This window comes from Saimiri boliviensis, chromosome 14 (genome assembly GCF_048565385.1).
Source record: "Saimiri boliviensis isolate mSaiBol1 chromosome 14, mSaiBol1.pri, whole genome shotgun sequence".
In the NCBI taxonomy this organism is placed as follows: domain Eukaryota; kingdom Metazoa; phylum Chordata; class Mammalia; order Primates; family Cebidae; genus Saimiri; species Saimiri boliviensis.
In genome coordinates, this window is record NC_133462.1 from 43,249,882 (window position 1) to 43,273,522 (window position 23,641).

General features: G+C 61.7%; 1 protein-coding gene across 2 annotated transcripts; it reads right to left on the reverse strand.

The window, feature by feature from the left end:
- Positions 1-1,237: 1,237 nt before the first annotated feature.
- NCLN (nicalin) lies at positions 1,238-22,843 on the reverse strand. Of its 2 annotated transcripts, none has more exons than XM_039466578.2 (15): positions 22,536-22,843; positions 16,515-16,705; positions 15,829-15,973; positions 13,130-13,224; positions 11,804-11,884; positions 9,875-9,978; positions 7,672-7,760; positions 7,401-7,540; positions 6,834-7,012; positions 5,631-5,718; positions 5,505-5,543; positions 5,255-5,415; positions 3,460-3,513; positions 3,243-3,321; positions 1,238-3,083 (listed from the first exon to the last, which is right to left on the reverse strand). In XM_039466578.2, the coding sequence occupies exons 1-15, from the start codon at positions 22,717-22,719 to the stop codon at positions 3,024-3,026; spliced, it is 1,689 nt and encodes a 562-aa protein (XP_039322512.2). In that variant the 5' UTR covers positions 22,720-22,843; the 3' UTR covers positions 1,238-3,023. The 2 variants fall into 2 exon arrangements, with proteins under 2 accessions (XP_039322512.2, XP_039322511.2); XM_039466577.2 differs by having other exon boundaries at positions 5,255-5,418.
- Between the last annotated feature and the right edge of the window lie 798 nt (positions 22,844-23,641).

Consider the following 23,641-nt stretch of genomic DNA (forward strand, 5'->3'; position numbering starts at 1 on the left):
GCCAGGGCCTGTCCCTCCTCTGCCCGCAGCCCTCCATGGCTCCCACCTTCCCCAGGGTCAAAGCCTGTCCTCTCCATGGCCCACCAGGCTCTGCACCACCTGCCCGGTCCCCTCCCCACCCTCACGCCCTCTGCTCGAGCCACACGAGGGTTCTTGCACCTCCTCCAACCCGACAGCGCCGTCCTGCCCCAGGGCCCTTGCCTCCGCTTTAACTTCCTCCTCCAGCTATCACCCCAGCTGCCTCCTCAGTCAGGCTGCAACTCGGACACCGTCCCTTCCCCCCACGGACTCCTGCCTCCCTCGAGGTCACTCCGTCGGCTGCCCCAGCGCCGCCCCCCGCCCCCCGCCCCCCGCCCTCTCCTCTTCTCACCAGCACATTTCTGCCCATCCTCCTTCCTCCACAGCGCGGGTCTCAGGCCAGGTACATGGCAGCTCCACCAGCGTTTACTGAGTCTGGCAAATGGGCAGGCCAGGTAGGGGCTTGGGCTCCGGGCAGACCCCAGGAGGGTCACCAGGGCTTCAGGCCAAGAGGGACAAACCCCAGATCCGCGCTGTACACGCCCTCAGTAAACCAAAATTAGCCAAGGACAGCGACCCGCTGGGACCTCACAGAACCTGGCGTGGGGTTGGGAGCCAACCTCACACAGCCCACTGCCCACCGTCCAGGGCTGCGGAGTCCCCCCGAGTCACGTCCAGAAGAACCTGAGCCTTTCACCTCAGTTGGAAGTGGGATCTAGGCAGAGGTCATAAGCTGGGGGGGGGGGCGCCTTCCTGGTTGGCCCTGAGCCAACCTGACGGAGGTCCTGGCAAGACAGAGCCGAGGCGAGGTCTGGAGCAATGTGGCCACGAGCTGAGGAGGCTGGGAGCCCCAGAAGCTGAGGCAGGCTGGACGGGCTGGCCCTGAGGGTCTTGCCCACACCCTGACTTTGGACTTGCGGCCTGGGATACGGTGAGGGTGGAATCCTGGTGTTCTGAGCCCCACAGCTGGTGGTGCTTTGTGATGGTGGCCCAAGAAACGGGTCCACCCATCACCCATGAGACCCTGTAAGCAGGGCCTCCAGGGGGAGGTGGGAGGGTGAGGCTGCCCACAAGGGGCTTGCGCCCCCTTCCAGCAGACGGCAAGTCAGTGAGGCGCTCCGCACACAGCCCTGCCCCTCCTGTCAGCCCCTGGAGGAACACGAGCCCCCCCCAAAAGCTGCCACAGTCGCATCTTCACAGCCCCCGGACCAGACGGTCGTGGTGATCATTCAATATGGCTTTATTTTCTCACCGGGCGGCTGCGTCCCACACCAGCCTGCGCCCCAGACGGCGGTCAGTGCGTCCTGCCCAGGAAGGACGCTCCCTCTGCGAGCCTGGCCCTGCGGCACCCACGCAGGCCCGCTGGCCAGCACGCAAGCACTCCCCACATTCCCTCATGGTGACAAGGTGGCAGCTGCCCGGGTCCGAGTCCCAGCGCGAGTGTTCAGGGGGCGGCGGTGACGGGCCTTTGGGCAAGTCTCTGGAGGAGGCGGGCCACCCGCGGGGCAGACAGGGGAGAGGGGGTGCCCTGCCAACCAGGAGGAAAGGGGTGGTCGTCCCCTCACCCTGCCAGGCCACAGGATCTGGAGGGCAGAGGTGCCAGCCGAAGAACTGGTAGGCAAAGCCAGACCCCCGGGTCCTATCTGGACAGACCCTTGGGCTCCCATGGCCGGCCCAGGCCCCTCAGACAGCAAACACCTCCCTGGGCCACGAAAGGGAGGCGGCCTTGGGTGCCCAGGCCAGGACTCAAGCCCCGAGCCCACACTGGGCGGGTTGTATTGCTAAAGAACGGACATGCCTGGGTCTCCCTGAGCTCAGCGCGGCCTCCTTCCCCCTCCACTCACGCCAGGCGCCCGGCCTGCGGGGCTGAGGCTCCGTCCCAGCCTTCCCAGGGGGCCGGACCTCCTCTCCCAGCCCCAGGAAGGGCGGCCCCAGAGGCCACGTCCCGAGTCATCTCTTGCCCAGCAAATGCTCGGATGCACCCCCAGAACACGTTGTTTCTACAGATGCGGAAACTGAGGCCCAGGATGGGGAGTGACGGGAGGAGCCACCAGGCCTCCCCCGGCCACCTCCTGCCTCCCGGACCTCCACCCGCACGCAGTTCCCCGGAAACTGGCTGGCCACGGCAAAGCCTGGAGCAAACCACAGGCACCGGCTCAGGCTCAGGGCAGGCAGCTGGCGGGGGGCACACCACGCAGGTGAGGGCCCTGGGGGCTGGGCTGGGGCCTCGGAGGCACGGGGGCCACCGGGACTGGCTAGGAGAGGAGGGCGGGGGCCGGGGGTGTGCAGTGTCGGGGTGGGGGAGACAGGGCCCCTGCCGGCCCCCCATGGAGCAGAGGCTCTCCGCGACGGTGTCTGCTCGCCACTGTCAGAAAAGGGAAAGGCCGGGTAGTGCAGCTCCCCGAGAGCCCACTGTGGGGGGACGGGTCACTGAGACCACACGAGGGACAAAAGGCTCCAGTGGGGCTGGAATCCCGGAACCCCGGCGCTGGCACCGCCCTCTCCAGGAAAGAGGGAGCAGTGACAAAGAACCACGTCCACGCCACCATCGGGGAGCGGGAGGAGCGTCCAGGGGCAGATTCGGAGCAGGGGGCAGGTGGCGCCTGCATCCAGGCCCCTTTCGGCGGGAGGCAGGGGCGGAGGCAGCACGAGATCGGGCGGGGGTCCCGGCGTCTCCGCTCTGATTGTGCACGTGTGCTTACACCGGACCCAGGGCGGCCGGCTCCCGGGGCTAGGGGCTGGTCCGCAAGTCTGTAGCCTGGCCCCGGGACATCTCCCAAGCTCTCCTCCAGGAAGTTCAAAGACAAGGAAAAAAGAAAGAATCCCCCCCAGTCTTGGAGAGCAACAGGGAAAAGCTCTGTAATTCAGTGTTTCGATCACCGCGGGGGAGGGGAGGGTCCCTGTCCCCACTGGGGCCGCCCGGAGAGGAGGGCGGCGTCCACTCACTCGTGCTCCGCCCCACGGACCAGGCAGCGGCAGGGGCTCCGGCTGCGGGGGTGGCCATGTCACTGCGTCTTCGCCTTCACGAGCAGCCTCTGGACGGTCTTGTAGAGGAGGCTGAAGTGCTGGGGACGCAGCAGAAGGGGGTGAGGATGTGGGCGGGGCAGGAGCCCCAGGCCACATGACTCTAGGCTGGGCCAGGGTGCGGGATGCTTTCAGAGACGCCCAGCCCGGCTCCTGCTTCGCGCTGCCCCCTGGCCCGCCCAAGCCTGGGCACTGCTCACCTGGACAGCCGCGTAGGCCATGCCGAGGTAGGCCGCGATGCCAACGGCCAGGAGCAGGTCAAAGACGGCTGGCTTGACTCTGTGGAAAACACAGGCCCCACGATGGAGGACACGGCGGACCAGCGAGGTGGCTCCTCAGACCCCGTGGGCCTCGATCCCCTTGGGCTGTAACCCGTAGAGGGGTGACAGACTCCAGGTCCCGCGGGCCGCCACTCACCTGTATGCATTCATCACTTGCTTCAGCTGGTCGTAGAAGACAAACTCTGGGTCCCTGGGGAGGGAACACTTTCTCAGGGGCACCACTATGCCCAACTAATTCCTTTTTTTTTTTGAGTCTCACTGCCACCCAGGCTGGAGTGCAGTGGCACCATCTCAGCTCATTGCAACCTCCGCCTCCCCGGTTCAAGCGATTCTCCTGCCTCAGCCTCCTGAGTAGCGGGATTACAGGCACGCGCCACCAGGCTCTGCTAGTTTTTGTATTTTTAGTGGAGACGGGGGTTCACCACGTTGGTCAGGCTGGTCTTGAACTCCCGACCTTGTGGTGCGCCCGCCTTGGCCTCTCAAAGTGCTGGGATTACAAGCGTGAGCCACCATGCCTGACAGCTAATCCTTTAAGAAGTGTTTGTAGAAACACAGACTGGGTGAGGTGGTTCCCGCCTGTGATCCCAGCACTTTGGGAGGCTGAGGCAGCCTGATCGCTTGTAGTCAAAGAGTTTGAGACCAACCTGGCTAACGTGGTGAAACCCCAACTCCACTAAAAATACAAAAAATGAGCCGGTGTGGTGGAACATGCCTGTAATCTCAGCTACTGAGGAGACTGAGGTCCAAGAATTGCTTGAAACCGGGAGCCAGAGTTTGTAGTAAGATCAGATCATGCCACTGCACTCCAGCCTGGGCAACAGAGCGAGACTCTGTCTCAAAAACAAATACAGCCGCTGCACTCCAGCCTGGGCAACAGAGCGAGACTCTGTCTCAAAAACAAATACAGCCGGGCGCGGTGGCCCAAGCCTGTCATCCCAGCACTTTGGGAGGCCGAGGCGGGTGGATCACGAGGTCGGGAGATCGAGACCATCCTGGTCAACAAGGTGAAACCCCGTCTCTATTAAAAATACAAAAAAGTAGCTGGGCATGGTGGCGCGTGCCTGTAATCCCAGCTACTCGGGAGGCTGAGGCAGGAGAATTGCCTGAGCCCAGGAGGCGGAGGTTGCGGTGAGCCGAGATCGCGCCATTGCACTCCAGCCTGGGTAACAAGGGCGAAACTCCGTCTCAAAAAAAAAAAAAAAAAAAAAAAGTTTTAAATTTTTATGTATTTTTTTTTTTTTTTTTTTTTTCTTTTTTTTGAAGCGGAGTTTTCGCTCGTTACCCAGGCTGGAGTGCAATGGCGCGATCTCGGCTCACCGCAACCTCCGCCTCCTGGGCTCAGGCAATTCTCCTGCCTCAGCCTCCCGAGTAGCTGGGATTACAGGCACGCGCCACCATGCCCAGCTACTTTTTTGTATTTTTAATAGAGACGGGGTTTCACCTTGTTGACCAGGATGGTCTCGATCTCCCGACCTCGTGATCCACCCGCCTCGGCCTCCCAAAGTGCTGGGATGACAGGCTTGGGCCACCGCGCCCGGCTAAAAATTTAAAACTTTGTAGAGAAGGGGTCTTGCTCTGTTGCCCAGGCTGGTCTCCAACTCCTGGGTTCAAGTGATTCTTCCGCCCCAGCCTCCTAAGTAGCTGGGATTATAGGCGCCCTCTGCCACACCTGCCTAGTTTTTGTATTTTTAGTAGACACAGGGTTTCAGCACATTGGCCAGGCTGGTCTTGGACTCCTGACCTCAGGTGATCTGCCTGCCTCCGCCTCCCACAGTGCTGGGATCACAGGTGAGAGCCGCCGTGCCTGGCCCGAGTCCTCTCTTGCGTATCTGCTCCACGTGGCACCCCCGAGGTGGGGGGTGTGGGAGATGCAGTGGGGGTGGGCCTGGACCCCAGGCTAAGCAGGGGCTGTGCGGAGCCCCGGCCCTCACCGCTTGTCGGCCTTGACGTGGTGCTGCTTGACATCCTTCAGGTAGCGGCTCAGGTGGTGCTCCAGCGTGCTGAGGAACGTGCTGTCCTTGTCCACCAGCTGCGCGGCCCGGGGCTGGTGGGTGAGCCAGTCCATCACCGAGTCCAGCTGCTCCTGCTGGATCTGCTGTGGGGATGGTGGCAGCGGTCACGGCCCCACCCCGCCCACCCGCTGGCCCTGCCCCGTCCACCCGCTGGCCCTGGCTCGCTTACCATCTGCTCCGTGAACACCGGCATGTCTGGGGGCGTCCCCTGCGGAGAGAGGAGGGGACGGCCCTGAGTCCAGGCCCCTGGGGTGGGGCTGGGGCTGCGCTGGGGTTGGCCGTGGCCGCGGCTCACCTTCTCCGTCAGGTTGTAGATGACTCGAGTCAGAGCCTCCGCAATGATCCTCGTATTCCGGGTCAGGGTCTTAGAATCCACCCGGGACCTTCATGATTCAAACACAATGTTTTAAAATGTGGACCTGGTGCTGGGCATGGTGGCTCATGCTGGAATCCAACACTCCAGCCCAGGTGACAGAGTGAGACTCTGCCTCAGAAAATAAGGTTAAGCTTAGCTTTAGCTAGTCGGCTGTTCGCCGTGCCCCAAGACCTCCAGGACCCTGGCCCTGCCCCACCCCTGTGCGCAGGTGGGGCTCACACCCCACAGCCTTGGTTCCTACTGACGAAGTTTTCTGCTCTTCCGGGGTTTGAACAGGACTGTTTCGTCCTGGTGGAAGAATCCATTCTGGGACCCTCTAGAAATCCCAGGTGGCCCTCCTGGGCTGACCCCACTTCCCAGCGATCTTTCCTAGCTGGTGGACAACCACCCACCTCCATCTTTTCCAGGGCTGCAGACCACACAGGGATGTGTCCCCTCCCTCCCGACCCTGGCTTTTGAAGGCCTCCGATGGCTGAGCTCAAACAACTCCTGAGAGCCCAGTGAACCCAGAGCACAGCGGAGGCACGGTGAGAGTCTATGCTGGGCCCTTGGGCGCTGGGGAAGGAGACGGCATCTGCCTGCTGGTTCCAGGACCAGCTGGGAGTGTGCCCAGGGTAGCCAGACTGTTCCAAGCTCCACAAAACCCTGCCCAGGGGCTCACAGGATGGCAGGGAGACAGGCAGGACACAGGATCCGAGGACACAGGAAGCCAGAAGACACAGCGCCCCAGACAGAGGCCGGGAGAAAAAGGGGCAGGGTGCAGTGGGGGACCAGGCTCCCCAAGATAGTGGCCGGGGCCAGGCAGGGTTTTCAGGCTGTGGTAGAGCCCTGAAGAGGCCCAGAGGCAGGAACTGCTTGCTCCTAACTCAACAGGTGACAGGGTCTGGGGGGTCCCACACGAGGGCCACACCCGAGGCTGCTGTCCTCACCTTACTAACCCCAGTAACTGGGAGCTTGCAAACCGCCGGACCCTACAGCCGGCCTCGGCCACACCCCCGCCCCTTCCCCGCGGCCTGTGTGGGGGCTGTTCCCCGCAAGCTCTCACGGCCCCTGGACTTGCGACCTGTCGCTCAGCCCCCAGGAAAGCTCCAGAAGGCGCTGGTCGGGCGATGCCAAGCTCACCGAACGTCCATGATGCTGCTGCGCTGGCCATCGCGGTGGCTCTCCAGGTGGGAAAGGGTGAAGGCAGGCAGCCGGCGGATAGCGAAGCGCTCGTGCTCCCAGGCCAGCACGTCCTCCGCCAGGTTGATCCGCTTGTGCACCATGGAGAACCGCACCTCGGGAAACTGGTGCGCGGCCACCTGCCGCAGGCGGCGCCATCAGCAGAGGGCGGGGCCCCCAGCAAAAGTCGGGCAGGGGCGGGGGCACCAGCAGAGGGCGGGTAGGGGCAATAGCCACCCCAGCCCACTTTCTAAACGCTCCAGAGGCCTCCCAGAACCCCCGATGGTGCAGAACAAGGAGAAATGCACCTACCCCAGGGGTCCCCCAAGGCCACCCACTGCAGCCCCGGGTAAGGAGGGGCGGGGGGACACACACACCCCGGAACAGGACACCCCAGTTCCGCCCCGGCGCAGTGTGCCCTTCAGTCCCAAGGACGGACAGCAAGGACATCCCGGGACAGAACGCCCCACCCCGGCCCCGATGTGTGTGCCCCAGAACCCCAGGCCCGTCCATCAAAGGGGCACCCACCGTCTCCAGCTCCCGCAGGAAGGCGTGCTGCAGGGTGCCCTCCCGGGGCGGCTTGGACACGTGGAGGTGCAGGCTGCTGCCCCGGCCCACGGTGTCCAGGCACAGGACGAAGGCCACGTTGTCCTGGAGCAGGCTGGAGTCTGCAGGGCACCGAGACATGGCAGGGCGGGTGGTGGTCCCCGGTCCCCCCCACCGACCCTCACGGCAGCCACCCCCCTCCCGAACGCCCCCGCGGCCCCCACCAGCACCACCACCACCCAGGGCCACTCACCTGTGTGGTCCAGGTTGTCTTCCAGCCAGCGCTTGGTTCCCTGGTAGTTAAACTTGCCCCCTCCAGAAGCAAAGAACAGGAGGTTATACCTGGTGGAGGGAGACCTTGTGTTAGCTTTGACAGGCGAGCGCCTGGGGCGGAGGAGACCCGGCCAGGTCATAGGTCCCTGAGGTGGGTGTGGAGGTCTCCCCAAAGTAGGAAACACTGACCAGCCAGCCCCATAGGGCCGGATGGTTCCCTGGGGTGGGGGCATCCTGGGTGCTCGGGATGCTGAGCAGCGTCCCTGGCCTTACCCACCCTATGCCAGGAGCTCCCCCATGACAACCACTGACGGCTCAGTGTCTCTGGGCAGCAGGGCCACCCCATATTAGACCCCAGCTCTAGAGGCCTCTCAGTCCAGGAGTAACCCTGGTGACTGACCAAGCAACAGACACCAGGAAGCCAAGAAAATAAAGACTATTCACTTAAAGAATAATTCTTTTTTTTTTTTCTCCATTTGAGACAGAGTTTCGCTCTTGTAGCCCAGGCTGAAGTACGGTGGCGCGATCTCGGCTCACAGCAACCTCCGCCACCCAGGTTCAAGGGAGTCTCCTGCCTCAGCCTCTTGAGTAGCTGGGATTACAGGTGCATGCCACCACATCCAGCTGATTTTGTATTTTTAATAGAGACGAGGTTTCAACGTTGGTCAGGCTTGTCTCGAACTCCTGACCATGTGATCCACCCTCAGCCTTCCAAAGTGCTGGGATTATAGATGTGAGCCACCGCGCCCGGCCAAGAAGAATTCTAATGGAACATAGCCTGGGCTGTTAGAGGGTCACCGGCATCAGAGAAGGAAACTGTTGGGGTCACCCCCTAACAAAAGCCCAGGCCGGTGGCTACCCTTATCTTCCCACGTCTGCCCCAGACTCTCTAACCCAGTTCCCTCTTCCCCGGAAACCCAACCTCTGCCCTGGCTGCCCAGAAGCCCCTCGTTCGGCAGAAACCAGTCCCGTTCACATGTGTACGACTGCATGGGCTTCTCCAAAGGCATCAGTGGGGGGCTGGGGAGGAGGTTCCACATTAAAAAAAGGTTTTGGCTGGGCATGGTGGCTCATCCCGGTAATTCTAGTGCTTTAGAAGGCTGAGGCAGGAGGACTGGTGAGGCCAGGAGTTCGAATCCAAGTTTCTACCTGAACTTGTATATGAGTCCCGGCACCTGGCAGTTGCCTTGTGACTGTCAGAAGGGTGAGAAACGTCCCAGCCACAGTGGCCCTGGCCCTTTGAGCCGCTGACACAATGGCTGCAGGAGTCCCGTCTTGGGAGCGGGTGACTATCTGGGCTGGGGTCTCACCCAGAGGTGACTCTACCCACCCTCCCCAGGAGACAGTCATGTCCAGGACGTCTGTGGTTGCTACGCCTGGAGGTGCTCCTGCCACGGACTGGGTAGTGCCCAGGACAGAATCATCCGTAAAAGACATCCGCAGGGCATGGGGGACAAACCCTGAATTCATTATTTGGGGAAAAATCAAGTCTGCCCCTTGCTCACACCAGATCCCAGGATAAACTTCCGCAGGGACAGACGGTGTGAACCAGGGTGACTCCAGTTCCTAGGATTCGCCTCCTCTCTCCCTCCCGACTCAGGGCGTGGATTTCAATGTGTGCAGCCTCCTGGGAACTCAGTAGGGCACACGGGACACAGTCTCTTGAGGGGGGGTCCGTGGAATCCCCTAACCCAGGGGGTCTCAACCAGGGTGATTCTGCCCCCCGTGGAGAGTGGGCGACGCGTGAGGACATCTGTGTTTGTCATGGCTGTGGGGTGCTCCTGACATGGAATAAATGGGTGGGGGCCGGGATGCTGCTCAGCGCCCTGCGGTGCCCAGGACGGCCCCACCCCAGGGGAAAATCCAGCCCCAACATCACAGGGCTGAGGGAAGCCCCTGGTTCCCGGGCCCTCAGCCGGACGTCTCCACTGCTTGTGGCTGACAGTGCTCCCAGCAGGCTCCGCAAACCCTTGCCTGGGGCAAACAGCCAGCAGGTCGTGGGACTCCAAGAAGCCTTCGAGGATGGGCTTGCCCTTGATAAACGGGGCGCCCGATTCCTGGGATTCCTGGGTTCCCTGGGCTCAGGCCCACATCAGGGCCAGGTGCAGAGGCGCCTGGTGGGTGGCGCTCGCCAGCAGCGTGGCCCCCGCACCCCCCAGCCCCCGCCCGCCCCCGGCACTCACGCTGCATGCGTGCGCTTGTAGGTATAGAGCCGGGAGAAGAGGCGAGCCAGCTCCAGCAGCACAGAGACGCCGCTCCCGTTGGAGTCCGCACCCAGCGACAGCCACTGCAGGGGTGGGAGAGGCAAGGCCACAGTCACCCCACCCCGTCCCCGCACCCCAGTGACCTCACTGCCCACAGCAGCCACCGTCACCTCTGCGCTGTCCCCAGCCCCTATGCCATGTCCGGAGGGCAGCTGGATGGCTCCCCTCCTGTATTCAATCCCAGGGTGATGGCCTGGGGTCTGCAGGGCCCAGCGGAGCCCAGGACTGTCCTCACCCACCTCGGCTCGGCCCTGCCGGGACAAGCTACAGTTTGGAGCCCAGGGCGGGGCCGGATTCACTCACAGAGGGTGGTGTCTGTTCACCCCTGGTCTCTGCGCGGGGTCCCCTCTGCGAGACCAGCCCTTCCACCCTCCAGCCTCAGGGCACAGCCTGACCACATGCCTTTCCCGCCCCGATGCGCCTCTGTGATCTAAAGCTGCGTTCTCAAAAGGCCACACTGCTTCTTGGACACCGCGATGGCTTGGGACCATCCCAAGACCACAGCGTATCAAGGGGCCCTCGGTGGCACTGAATTAGAGGGAGGCAACACCCTCCTCGGTGAGAGAAGCCAGATCCGAAAAGACTCGTGCACAGTGTAACGTCCGTTCACACAACCCATCCAAAAGGCCAGTCCACAGGGACCAGGACGGATGTGTGCGTGCCAGGGTTCCGGGGCTGGGGAGGGGACCGAGTGACAGCTGATGGGGCAGGGCTGCTTTTTGGGGTGATGGAATGTTCGGGAATTAGAGGTGGAGACTGTACGATTCTAAACGTACTAAAAACCACTTGCACACTCTAAAATGGTGAACTTTACGTCATATGACTATCTCAAGAAATAAACATCAAACAAAAAAAGCTTCACTGGGGCAGTGAAGACAAAGAGACCGAGAAGGGTGGGGCGCAGTGGCTCACGCCTGTAATCCCAGCACTTCCGGAGGCCGAGGTGGGTGGATCACCCAAGGTCAGGCATTCAGGAGGCATCGCCCTGAGCGGCTTGAGTTTGCGTGTGGGCCCCGGCGGGACCAGGCTTTCTCACGGCTGGGGGCCTGGCCCTCCAGGAGTCGGGAGCTCAGCCGGGCAGCAGATCAGAGCTGGCCCTCCCGCTCTGCCTGGCTCAGCTGATTTGTGTTCAAGGAAGGCAGCAGGGTGCCGCTGTACAGGGTGGTGCATGCCCTGACCCCGTTCAACCCACGCTCAACAGAAGGAGCTTGCGCGGCAGGCCTGAGACCAGGACCCGACCTGACGGCCAGCACAGACTCTGGGCCGAAGCGTGTTCACAAACACCGTGGTGGGCGTGAGGCCCTGCTTCCCTCCGGAGGCTGGAATCCCAGCGTTGGCCAGGCGGCCGGGGCCGCAGAACCAGCCCCTAACAGGAACTGCGAGCTGGACCTCTGGGAGCTTCGCTAGTGACAGTGCTTCAAGCACTGCTGGGGTGACACACGGGGACAGGGCCCGGCCTCCTGGCCGCACCGCACGCGCCTTTCCCTTGAAGGACTCTGCTCCGTGCTGCGTCCCCTCGCTGGGACAGACCACAGCTGCCAGGCGGCCTCGTGTGGAGCCGCAGCACCCAGGGCTGGCCCTGGCGACCCTGACTCAGACTCCCTGCGCTCAGTCTGACACAGCCACCTCCCTGCCCGGGGACCTGGGACCCCGGGCAAGAGCCCGGCCTGTGTCAGTCCTGTGACACCCACCCTGAGGCCCTCTCGGGGACCGGGATGACGGGCAGAGGCCGTCAAGGGGTGAACCGCTGGGACCCCCATGCTGTCCTCACACACACGCTTTTCCTCGGCACTATCCTGGAGCCAGAGTCCCCGCCCCGTGGCGGGGAATGGGGACGCACATACGTACTGGGGCCACTCCGAAGGCGTCGTAGTGGGCCACGATGACGATGGTGGGAAGGTCCTCTCCACCCAGTCCCGTCAGCCGCCCCTGCGGAGAGACAGCGGGGTAACGGCCTGGCTGCTCCTGGGGCAGGTGAACCCTGGGTGGGGCTTGGGCTACGTGGGGCCTGCCTGCCAGGTTCCAACATGGTCCTCAGCGCCGAGACCCACAGAAGGTGCCAGCCTCTGACTCTGGGAGCCCCAGGGAGCTCCTCCAGGGATGAAACGGAGCCGGGAACAGGGACCCCACCCTGCTCCGGCCCTCAGGTTGAAATCTTTAAAAACCAGGGAAGAGCAGGAGGATAACCTTTTATAGGAACGGGACCAAGTCTGTCAGCCAGGCATTTGGGTCCCTTCAGGGTCTGTGTCCACCCGCCCCGAAACCTCCTCTTAACCACCAAAGTCGGATTCCACTGTAGGCCGGGGCCAGCAGACTAGACTTTCATAAAAGGCCAGAGGGGATATTTTCAGCTTTGGGGACCAGATGGTGTCTGTTACAACTACTCAGAAGCTGCCACGGACATGTGCACACACATGGGCACGGCTGGGCCATAAAACTTTATTTGCATGGCTGGGCGCGGGACTCACGCCTGTGATCCCAGCTCTTTGGGGGGCCAAGGCGGGCAGCTCACCTGAGGTCAGGAGTTTGAGACCAGCCTGGCCGAAATGGTGAAACCCCCGTCTCTACTAAAAATACAAAAAACTAGCTGGGCGTGGTGGCACATGCCAGTAATCCCAGCTACTCAGGAGGCTGAGGCGGGAGAGTCACTTGAACCCAGGAGGCCGGGGTTGCGGTGAGCCCAGATCGTGTCACAGCAGCAGCTATGCAGGCGGCACCCACTTCCACCCCAGCAGCTCCCCACCCTCTCGCAACCCCCGGGTGCTGGGAAGGGTCGGTGAGGACGCAGTATCTGGCTGACAGGTGAGGTTATGTGACAGGAAGGGGCTGGGGAACCTGCAGCCTGAAGGGGGCTTCCTGGGAGGGGCAGCCGGTGCAAAGGCCCTGGGGTGGGAGGAGGCGGCATGGTGTGTGGGGACCCATGATGGAAGGCAGGAGATGGGCCAGGGGCTGGTAGGCCCTGGGCACGCCACGGAGCGACTCCCCGGCCACGTGACGAGTCTGGGTTCCTTCGGTCACCACCAGAGCCACAGGAGGGCCTTCAGCCAGGCAGGGTCGTGATCTGACCCCAGCTCCCCATCAGAGGCTCCCTCTTGTATGGCTGAGCTGGGGAGCCGGGTGGATGGCAGGGACCCCTGGGGACGCGGGGCCGGGGCGGGGCGGGCGGCAACTCACCTCCACGCTGGCGATGAGCCAGTCGCTCACGGCCTTGCTCTGCACCCCGCTGGTGACCATCTGGAAACCGTTGGCGGTGGCCGTGCGCAGGAGCACTGCGGAGAGGGAGAGGGGGAGGGCACGTCAGCCTCGGCCCAGCCAGGCCACAGCCAGGGGGCATCCCCAGCACCCACACCACCAAGCCACAGGTCGGTGTCTCGGGCAGAGCCCACCAGCCGGGGGCGGGGACGTCCCCAGCAGACCTCGATACCATGCAATACCAGCACTCCCTCCAGGACAACCTTCTCTTGAAAGTATTTACATCTCCTTTCTGGAATGTTCTGCTGGAGAACTGTTCCTCCATGCCATTCTAATCCTTTCCTACCGGGCACTCAATAACAGCTGTTCACGTAGGGACTTAGGGCCAGGGCCTGGTCAGGACTTGGAGTCTGCACTTCCGTGTTTTAACGCATTTTTAAATCACAACTTTTTTTTTTTTTTTTTTTGAGACAGGGTCTCACGCTGTTGCCCAGGCTGGAGTACAATGATGCCACCTTGGCTCACTGCAGCCTCTGCCTCCCAGAATCAAGCAATCCTTCTGTCCAGGCCTCCCAAAGCGCCAGGATCACAGGTGTAAGCCACTGGGCCTGACCTAGAAGCACAATCTTTTGAAACAAGAGATAATAAAAAATTAATAATAAAATAAAAACAAAACCTCACCTGTCATAGGTATGTAAAATTTGATCACTGGGGGACGCGTGTCCTGGGAAACTCTCTGTAATATTTTTTAAACTTCTTATAAGTATAAAATTTCTAAATTAAAAAGTTATTTTGGGCCAGGCACGGTGGCTCACACCTGTAATCTCAGCACTTTGGGAGGCCGAGGCAGACAGATCACCTGAGGTCAAGAGTTCAAGACCAGCCTTACCAACATGGTAAAGCTCCATCTCTACTAAAAATACAAAACTTAGCTGGGCGTGGGGCATGCACCTGTAATCCCAGCTACTCAAAAGGCTGAAGAAAGAGAATCACTTGAAACCGGGAGGTGGAGGTTGCAGCGAGCTGAGATTGTGCCACTATACTCCAGCCTGGGCGACAGCCCACGTGTGAACTCTGTCTCCAAAGAAAAAAAATTATTTCTAAAAAGATGGTTGTGACCAATAATGTGACTGCTTTTTTCCCACTAACCGTCATGAAATAAGCATTTCTCCATGTCAGCACAGTCTAACTCGACGTCAGGATTTTTTATCAGTATTATTTTTTATTACTTACCTATTGATTATTTTAGAGACCAGTCTTGCTGTCACCAGGCTGGGAGTGCAATGGTTCAATCCTAGCTCACTGCAGCCTCCCTCTTGGGCTCAAGCTATCCTCCCACCTGGGCCTCTGGAGCAGCTGGGACTACAGGCATGCACCACCACACCTGGCTAATTTTTAAAATTTTCTGTAGAGACAGGACTCTCGCTATATTGCCCAGGATGGTCTCGGACTACTGGCCTCAAGCGATCCTCCTGCCTCAGCCTCCCTATGTGCTGGGACAACAGGCGTGAGCCACCATGCCTGGCCCTCAACATCATTTTTACCAGCTGTGTAATACTCTACCAAGTATTAGATTCCTCCTTCAGGTTGCGGTGAGCCGAGATGGTGCCACTGCACTCCAGCCTGGGCAACAGAGGGAGACTTCGTCTCAGAAAAAAAACAAAAACCAAAACAAAAACTGCAGAACTACACTCTTCTGATGCCACAACAAAAACGGCCATTGCCAAGACTTTTAATCTAGACCAGGGATTGGGAATGTTTTCCGTAAAGGGCCAGATAACACTTTCGGCTCTGCGGACTGGAGGGTCTCTGTTACAGCCGCAGCAACTCAGCTCTGCTGCTCGGAAAGCCGCCATGACGGTGCATGAATGAACGGGGCCCAGTGCTAATAAAACTTTATCAACAAGAACACCCAGGGTGGCCCCTGGGCCGGCGTTAGCAAACGCTGGATCTAGAGTCCCAGTGATCTTGCGGTGTGGGATGAACCTTTTTGATAGCTTGAAACCACAACACCAAACTGCTTTGGGTGGGCGGGGCCGGGACAAACCCCCCTGTCGCGCCCTATTCTTTTCGGCCCTGGGCTTGGCCTCCTTTCCCAGCCCTGCTCCACCAGTAGCTGACCACGGCCCCGGGCAGCCCCTCAGCTGCTCTCCTCCGATTCCTCTTTTTCCCTCACGCGTGACAGCGCTCCACTCCCATTTTCCCCGGGACAGGTGCTGCTCCGAGCTCACTGCCAGGGCCCCCATTTGCAGGGCTGGAGGAAAGAAAGGCGTGGGCCCCTTTCTCTAAGAACCCCGCCGACGACCCGCGCTGCTCGCTGGCGATGCGATGCTGAGGGTCTCCCCGGCAGGTGGACAGCTAAAGACGTGCCCGTGTTTTTCACACGCCACGAGCCCCTGAGGATGACGGGAAAGGCCTCCCACCAAGTCGGTGGTTCTGGTCTTTCGTGTGTACATAGCCAGCAGCCAGGCGGGGGACAGGGGGCTGCAAAATGCAGAGTCCGAGGCCCCAGCCCCGAGGTGGTGACGCAGCAGGCCCATGCAGGGCCCAGGAACCCCCACTGTGAACCCCGGCGAAGGGATGCCACAGGCTGAGGGTGGGCAAAGCCCAGGATGATGGCGGCCCTCAGGACGGGGACACCTCCCCACGCCCACAGCCCCGCCCTACAGCCCGGAGCCCACCTTCAGCGGCAGAGGCGGAGCCCTGGGAGGCGGAGGCGGCCTGGGTCTGCTCGTAGATGGACAGCAGCGCCTCGTCCTCCACGGCGAAGTACACGGGGACAATGGTCTCCATGGCCAGCATCTCAGGCTCGATCTCCATGAATTGCTGTGGAGCAGACGCACGCTCAGGGGGCTGCTGCTGGCCTGGCAGGGGTGTCGAGGTAGCGGGGGCCTAGTGGCAGTCCCTGGAGGGCAGGCAGGCCCTCAGAGGGTGGCGTAAACCAGGGGACATTTACGAGAAACAAGCGCTTCCCCCATCCGGCCCGCCCCTCATCTGCAAGAGCACCTTCACTCAGGGCACCTGCTGGGTTCTGCCAGGTCCTGTTCACTGCGTCCCCGTGGGCCCTGGGGCCTGATCACTCCCTGGGGTGGGGCTGTCCTGGGAACTGTGGGGTGCTGAGCAGCGTCCCTCGCCCCCACCCACTCAACACCCGGAGCGGCCCTCCCTGAACACCTCCGGACATCAGCCAGCATCCTCTGAAGGCAGAATCCCCCCCTCGGAGAACAATGGTACAGGGGAAGCCCCGTCCATCCCACTTTCCAAAGGGCTCAGAGAGGCAAAGCGACCTGCCTAGGGTCACACAGCTGCTTCCAAGTCCAGCCCCAGCTTCTGGACCGGAGCTGGCCGATGCGAGGCAGACGCTCACCCGCACGACATCCTGGGGCACAGCGGCCATGGCCCGGGGCAGGATGATGACCACGGCGCCGGCCGACTGCTGCAGGGCCTTCTGGTACTGCTCGTAGGAGAAGTCCAGGAGCCTCATGAGCACGCAGCGGCGGCTCAGCACCTCCGCGGCCATCGTGCGCGCCTCCGTGTTCAGCACCGCGTTCCGCGTGCCTGTGGGGACAGGGGTGGGGCTGTGAGCCTCGGTGGGTGGCCAGGCCAGAGGAAGGAGACAGACCCAGGCCAGAAACCCATCCAGCAGCCCCAGCCCCAGCCCCGAACCTGGGGCCCTCACCTGGGAGACCGCTGATTCAAGAACTTCCCAGGGCCGCCCCAAGCCTGCCCCCTGCACACCTGGTCACCGGGGCAGGCCTATGCCCATGGGCTCGGTGCCCACGTTAAACTGCGTCCCAGACCTTCTGAGAATCCTTTTTTGTTTTTTTTTTTGTTTTATTTTTGAGACAGGGTCTCACTCATTCTGTCGCCCAGCCTGGAGTGCAGTGGTGCGATCTCGGCTCACTGCAGCCTCCATCTCCCGGGTTCAAGTGACTCTCCTATCTCGGCCTCCTGAATAGCCAGGACTACAGGCACCCGCCACCACACCTGGCTAATTTTTGTATTTTTAGGAGAGACCCGCGTCAGTACTAAAAATACAGTGTTGGCCAGGATGGTCGGGAACTCCTGACCTCAGGTGATCTGCCCATCTTGGCCTCCCAAATTTCTGGGATTACAGGTGTGAGCCAGCTCACCCAGCCCCTTTGGAAACTCTAATGGAAGCAGAGACCCTTCTCCCTGGAGAAACCCACACTTCCCCGCCACCATGCCAAAGTTTACGCAGGATCCCAGACGAGGGCCCCACAAACCTCTTCCGCAACAGAACAGAAAGTACTTCTGATCTCTGTGTCGACCACTCAGCTCTAAAACTGCAGGGTCACTGCAGCCGTGGCGGACAGGTGAGCCAACATGTGGGGCTGTGTGCCAATAAAACGCCAGTAACTGGGCCAAGGGCGGGCCGCTGGCTGGGGCCCACTCCCCTGAAGCCAGTCCATGGACCCCAGGTTAAACCCCTGCACTGGGCCATGAGACAGGAATGGAGCCCCCCTCGGGCTCCCCAGCTCTGGGTCTACCCCGCCAGGCCTTGGAAACAAGCTTTCTAGAAGTCCAGGGACTGGGGTGGCCCGAGGCTCGGCAGCTCGAGCTGTGGCGTCTGTGGGGCGAGCGCATGGGGCTGTCACTCCCTCACGGGCTTATTCATTTCCACGGAGGTGCTCCCCATCTTCGACGCTCTGGAAACTCGCCAGGGCTCCTGGTCTCGCTTCCTGGGCCTCCCATTCCCTCCTCTCTCTGCAAAATGCCCATCGCCCGGCAACACGCAGCCTGGGGGTCCCTGTTGTGCCCCTGAGCTGCACATGCACCCCCCACTTCCTGCCACATCACCCCCGCAAGGATCTAGCTGCTGCCCGCCACGCTCCACCAAGGCCACCTGAGTGGCTCTGGAAGGACCCTGGAGAGCGCCTTTAGAGGGACCACCAAGCTCAGCCGGGATGCCGGCCTCCGTGGGCCACACCAGAAGCTGCAAATCCCAATTCCTACGTCACATCGCCACAAGTTAAAGACAAGCAATGATCTAAAACATCTCCAGCGCCGCACAGGCAACCCCACGCCACCAAGACCCGAAAGCAGACCTGCCACAGGTGGGCCGGGCACCGACCCCAGGGCCTCCAGCGTAAATCCCGAGCAAGACGCATTCAAAACAGCGACGCCCAGGGCCGATTTCGGCGTCCCTGGAACCAGCCCCGCTATGAAGGTGGAAGCAGGGGGACCCCCATTCTCTCATCTCCCCACACATGCAGCTCCTCCCGGGGGGCCCCACTGCGCCCTGCGCTTGGGGCCGTGGCGCACGTGAGCCCCCAGCTCTGCTGTCCCGCCATGCGCTGTCTGGGAAGTGCCGGAGGGCGGGAAGCTGCCTGCTCCACCGGGGCATCCAACGAGCCCAGCCGGGTGCGCAGGGGCACAGGTGTGACACGGAAGGACACTGGGAATGGGTGGGGTCTCGGGAGCAGCACAGGGAGGTGGGTACAGAGAACCAGCTTCAAGGCTCAGGATGGAGGAGCCGCCACACGCCCCGGGCCCACAGCCTCACCCCTGCTCCCCTCAGAGCCTGACCTGACCAGGCCTGCTAGGGGCCTCTCCTCTTCCCTTGGGAGGCCCTCAGGGTCCTGTAATGCTGGGAGTGACCCTCCCCTGCGTCCCACCTGTCCCCACATGCCCTGGCCTTCTGGGGCCGCTCGAATGCCACCTCTCTGGGGGCGGGAGATGAGGCCACTGGCAGGCACCCCGCCTCCCCGCCCCGTCCTCCGGCCTTGAACTGCCACAGGCGGACACAGAACCCGCTTTCCGGAGCGAGGAGGCCGGAGAAGGGAAGGAATAGCAGCAACTCAGAGGAGAGGCGGACGCCAGGGCCAGAGCTCCCTGGAGGCCACGGCGTCGCCTTTAGGATGGAGCCCGCCCGTCTGAGCCCCGCCTCTCGTCAGTACCTGCCGAGGCCACACAGCCGTCCGGGTCCCAGCTCCTGCTCCCTGGGGGCACAAGGGCAGGGGCTCTCTGTGACCAACGCCCGTCTCCCCAGGAGCACAGATGGCCCTGGGTGGCCCCAGCCTCCCTTGAGGGCCAGGGTTGGGCCAGGTGCCCACAAGCCAGTGTGGACACAGCCCTGTGCAGAGGCGAAATCAGTGCCAACTCCCTCAGCCCCAAGTCTGGATGGGCAGAGGCCACTCGTGGTGGACGCTGTGAAGGAGAGCACTGGGCATCCTGACAGAAGTCACCGGTTCGAGTGACAGGACCAGACCTGAACAGCAGGCTGGGCATCTACCTATCTGTCGAGGGCCAGGTGACTACCCTTTCCCCGCCTGGGCCATGGGGCTCTGGCATGATCACCCAGCTCGGCCGTTTCTAAGTGAGAGCAGCCAGAGACAAGATGTGAATGGATGGGCGTGACCGCGTGCCAATAAAACTTTATTAACAACAACAGGCGGAGGGCCAGACTTGACCTATAGGCTGCAGTCAGCTGGCTCCCAGATGAAGGAGTTCTGGCAAGTCTGACAGACTTGGCGGGTCCTGGGAGCCAGGCGCTCAAAGGATAATAACGTTCCCAGCTCAGAGGGGCCGTGAGCTCAACCAGCCCTACCTGTCATGAAGGCAGCGGAGCCCAAAAAGCGCTTCACCCGGCAGGGCCGGAGTCCGCTGAGCGGAGAGGGGCATTGCACACCTGGCCAGTGAGGCCCAGACCACACCCCAACACAAAGGGCACCGCCCCGCCCTGCATTTCTCAACAGCAGCAGGAAGGAAGTTGGGAAAGGATCCCCAGCGCGTAAGGGGTGCCGCTGCTCCGAGTGGTGGGGCTGGGGGCAGCAGCCGCTGGGCTTCTCCAGGGCCCGTCCTCGGCAGGGCTCCGGCCCAAATCCCTGGTCTCTCGGAGCTGCCAGAGCAACGCAGTGGAGAGTGTTGGCCGGGCCTCCCCTACCCTGCGAGAACTGGGCTGTGCTTCCTGGGGCACAGATGAGGAGCAAGAGGCAGCTTCCCCACGAGCCCCTCTGCTCATTCCCGGAGCCCACGGACCAGCTGGACAAATGCCAGATACAGGGAAGGCAAGGCCCACCTTCCTAAGCAGGAGAGAGAAAGCCTGGAGGCCAGGAAAGAGGGCACAGGGGAGACGATGCTCATCGGACGGAAAACTCGGAAGAAAACCCTGGATTGCGGGCAAAGGCCTTGGAGTAGCGAGGGAACGAGAAAAGACTGCGGGGAAAGGCAGGGAGGGCGCCAGGAAGAAGGGGCGAGGGAATCAGGGAAGGCAATGCAGACGTCAGGAGGCTGTGGGGAAGAGGAGGACCCACCAGGAAGCTGGAAGGCGACTCCGGGAAGCCGGAGAGGGCGTCTGGCTGGCTGGGGAACGGCGGGCCACCTGCTCACTCCACGGCCGACATGCATTCCCCGGGTGGGTTCCCGGGAAGAGACGGGCCCACACCACCCCGGGGACAGTGTAGGAGGCGCCAGAGCGCACCAGCCCGGGGCAGGGGTGGGGGAGGCTGGAGGGAAGCGGGTGAGCTGGGGGCCCAGGCAGGAGACGCCAGGAGCGTGAACAGGGCCTCAGAAGGGCCTGGAGAAACAGGTTATCTTGAGCAATATGAGTGGGGTCTTTGGGGAGCAGATCATGAAAATCCTGTCCCTCGGCTGCACAGGCCACATTTCGGGGGCTCGGCAGCCTCCTGTGGCTGGTGGCTCCCATGCCAGGCAGTGAAGATGGAGGTCACAGCCACCTGATGGCTCTACAGGACGGTGCCACCCACCACGGGAAAATGCCAACCAGCACGGGAAAACGCGGTCACTGCATCTGAGCTCCTGGCCTTCCACCCCCACCTACGGAGCCCGGAGCCTTGGGTTTACACCACCACCCTGGCCCAAGGGCTCTTCCCTGGACACTGTGGACACTGGGGCTGTACCGTTCTCTGGGGTGGGGCCATCCTGGGTACTGCAGGGTGCTGAGCAGCGTCCCTGGCCTCTACCCACTCCATGCCAGGCGCACCCCCTGGTCATGATAACTACAGATGCCCCCAGACATCACCCAGCGTCCCCTGGGTTAACAGCAACAGCTCTAAATGAAAACATCTTAACTCTGGGGCAAAATGGGGCCAGAGGCCAAAGTCTGGTTCCATCTCCAGAGATGGGTTCCCCAAGGGCTGGCAGAGGCTGGGGGTCCCCGTGACTCAGGCTGAGCCCGAGATGTAACGAGAGGAGCCAGTACAGGAGAATCTGGTCTCAGAACGAAAGGGCCGGTGAGAACATGCGGACGGGAACTCCTTTACAAGGGAGGTCAGGCCTTGACATTCAGGGACCTGAGGGGCAAAGCTGAAAAGAAGAAAAACCAGGGACCAGAAGGTTCTGGAATGCCAGAGACAGCTACAACCAGGAAAAGACAAGGGGATGTGGAATGATTTGGACACTGGGGTCAGGGCCACGACCGGGGGTGGGGGGGGGGTGCTGCTGAGTGGGAGCATTGCAGAATTCAGGGGCCAGGCGACCTGGGCTGTGTGAATTTGGAAGGGTAAGAGGAAATCCTGGAGAGATGGAACAAGTGGGGTTCTGGGAAGTCGCGGTGAGGAGGCTGAGCTGAGGGTGTGGATACGCATCAAAGGCGGGACGGAGAAGGGGGTCAAAGGTGACCGGAGGAACTTGGGACGTGGGAGGCAGCCAGGGAGGCTAGGCTACCAGACTCTGAAACCTATGACTCCCGAACTAGGACCAGAGAGTGTCAGGGGCCTGGGAAGAAATGGGACCTTAACGTGGGGACAGGTGACCAGAGCGAGAAAACTCAGAGTGGGGGTTCAATTTGGACAAAGTGCACTCGGCACCCAGGGCCGTGGGAGGGGGTGGGGGCTGCTGGACCACCGCGTGGAGTGGTACAGCCTGGCAGAAATCAGTGCGAGGACCTTTAACTCCAAACGCAGTCAGGCAAAGGGGGGAGGCGTGGGCACACGGATGTGACCCGGTGGGTCCAGGGACCAACCAGATGGTCTCCGGAACAGGGGCCTGGGCGCTGGAGGTCAGGACGGAAGCGTCTGCTCAAGTGGGCCGGGACAGGGAAGCCTAGGGGGCAGAGGGGACCCAGGAGAGAGAGACCCGGCAAGGCAGCTCGACGTCGGCCCAGCCAGGGACAGGAGAGAGGGGGCCTAGGGCTCCAGGAGAGCGGGGCGCTTGGTTCCGGCCATGGGTTCCAAGGCAAAGAGGCCTGGGCAGGGGACGGGGGCTGCGGGAGAAAGCGCGGGGGTCCCCATGCGCTGGGCAAGGAGGGCCGGGGGTCCAGGGCAGCCGGGCTCTGACTCGCCTGGGGCCCGAGCAAGGGTCGGGCGGCCCAGACCGGGGCTCAGGATCGGCCTGGGGCTGGCCGGGCGTGAGTGGCGTGGCCGGGGAGCCCGGGGAGCCCCGTGGGTGGGCCGGGGACACGCACCGTAGGGCTGGCCCTGCAGGTCGTACTGCTGCATGCGGTACACGGTGAACTCGTGCGCGGCGTCGGCGGCGGGCAGCGGCGGCGCCACCAGCAGCAGCACGGCGGGCAGGAAGACGATGAAGCCAAGCGGCAGGCACGACGCCTTCAGCATGTTCTCCAGCACCTCGCCCGCTTCCTCCAGCATCCTGGCTGGCGGCGGGGCCCCACGGGGCGGCGGCGGGGACGGGACGGCGGCAGCGGCGGCTCCCGCGGACTCACCTCGGCATGGGTAGCCGCCGGGGTCCTGCGGGCGCCGCGCCGGGCAGCCCGCACTCGCTCTGGGGTCCTGCGGGCACCGCCGCGAACCGCCCCGCCAGCCGCGCTGCCTTTCGGGAATCGCAGTCAGCCCGGCGCTCGCTGAGCTCCCTGGGAGTTGTAGGCCCACTCTGGGACTCCCAGAAGGTACGGCGGGCTGTTGGGCTAACACCGCTGAAGTTTCACATAAACTCCAAGTCATAAAATGCATGAAAATGTTTTTTAAAAAACTATTTCGCGGTAGCACTTTCTTAACCCTGTCTTTGGCATGAGGGGATGTGGGGTGAGGGGCGAAAGGTGGGGGGCGGGGGGACAAGACGTGACCTTGCGACCTGGAAGAAACTTGGAGTTAAAGGGAAAAAGAAGTGCCGGTTTAGCAAACAAACACAAGGTATCACGGGAACTGTAGTCTTCCTGGCAGAAATTGCTGAGAAAAACAAAAATCACTTAAACTGCCCCAAGGATGTAGATGTCAAAGTCCACGAGGGCAAAGACTTTTGTCTGTTTTGTGCATATGATGTATCCCCGGCATCTATCACAAGACTTGGCGCACGGCGGGTGGCCTGTACCATTTTTGAATGAATGAATGAAAAATAAAAAGTCATGATAGTTCCTGAGGGAGGACGCAGTGGGTTATGGGACTTGTAGTCTGGAGCCTGCGGTTTATGCAGGGGTTTGTTGCAGGCTTATTTATGTTTATCTTCATTCATATTTGGGGCATATTTGTACTAAAAAGGTATTCGTTGTTCACCAGAAATCTAAAGTTATTTTCTGGGTATTCCACGTTGGTTTTTCTCTAAACTGCCAACCCT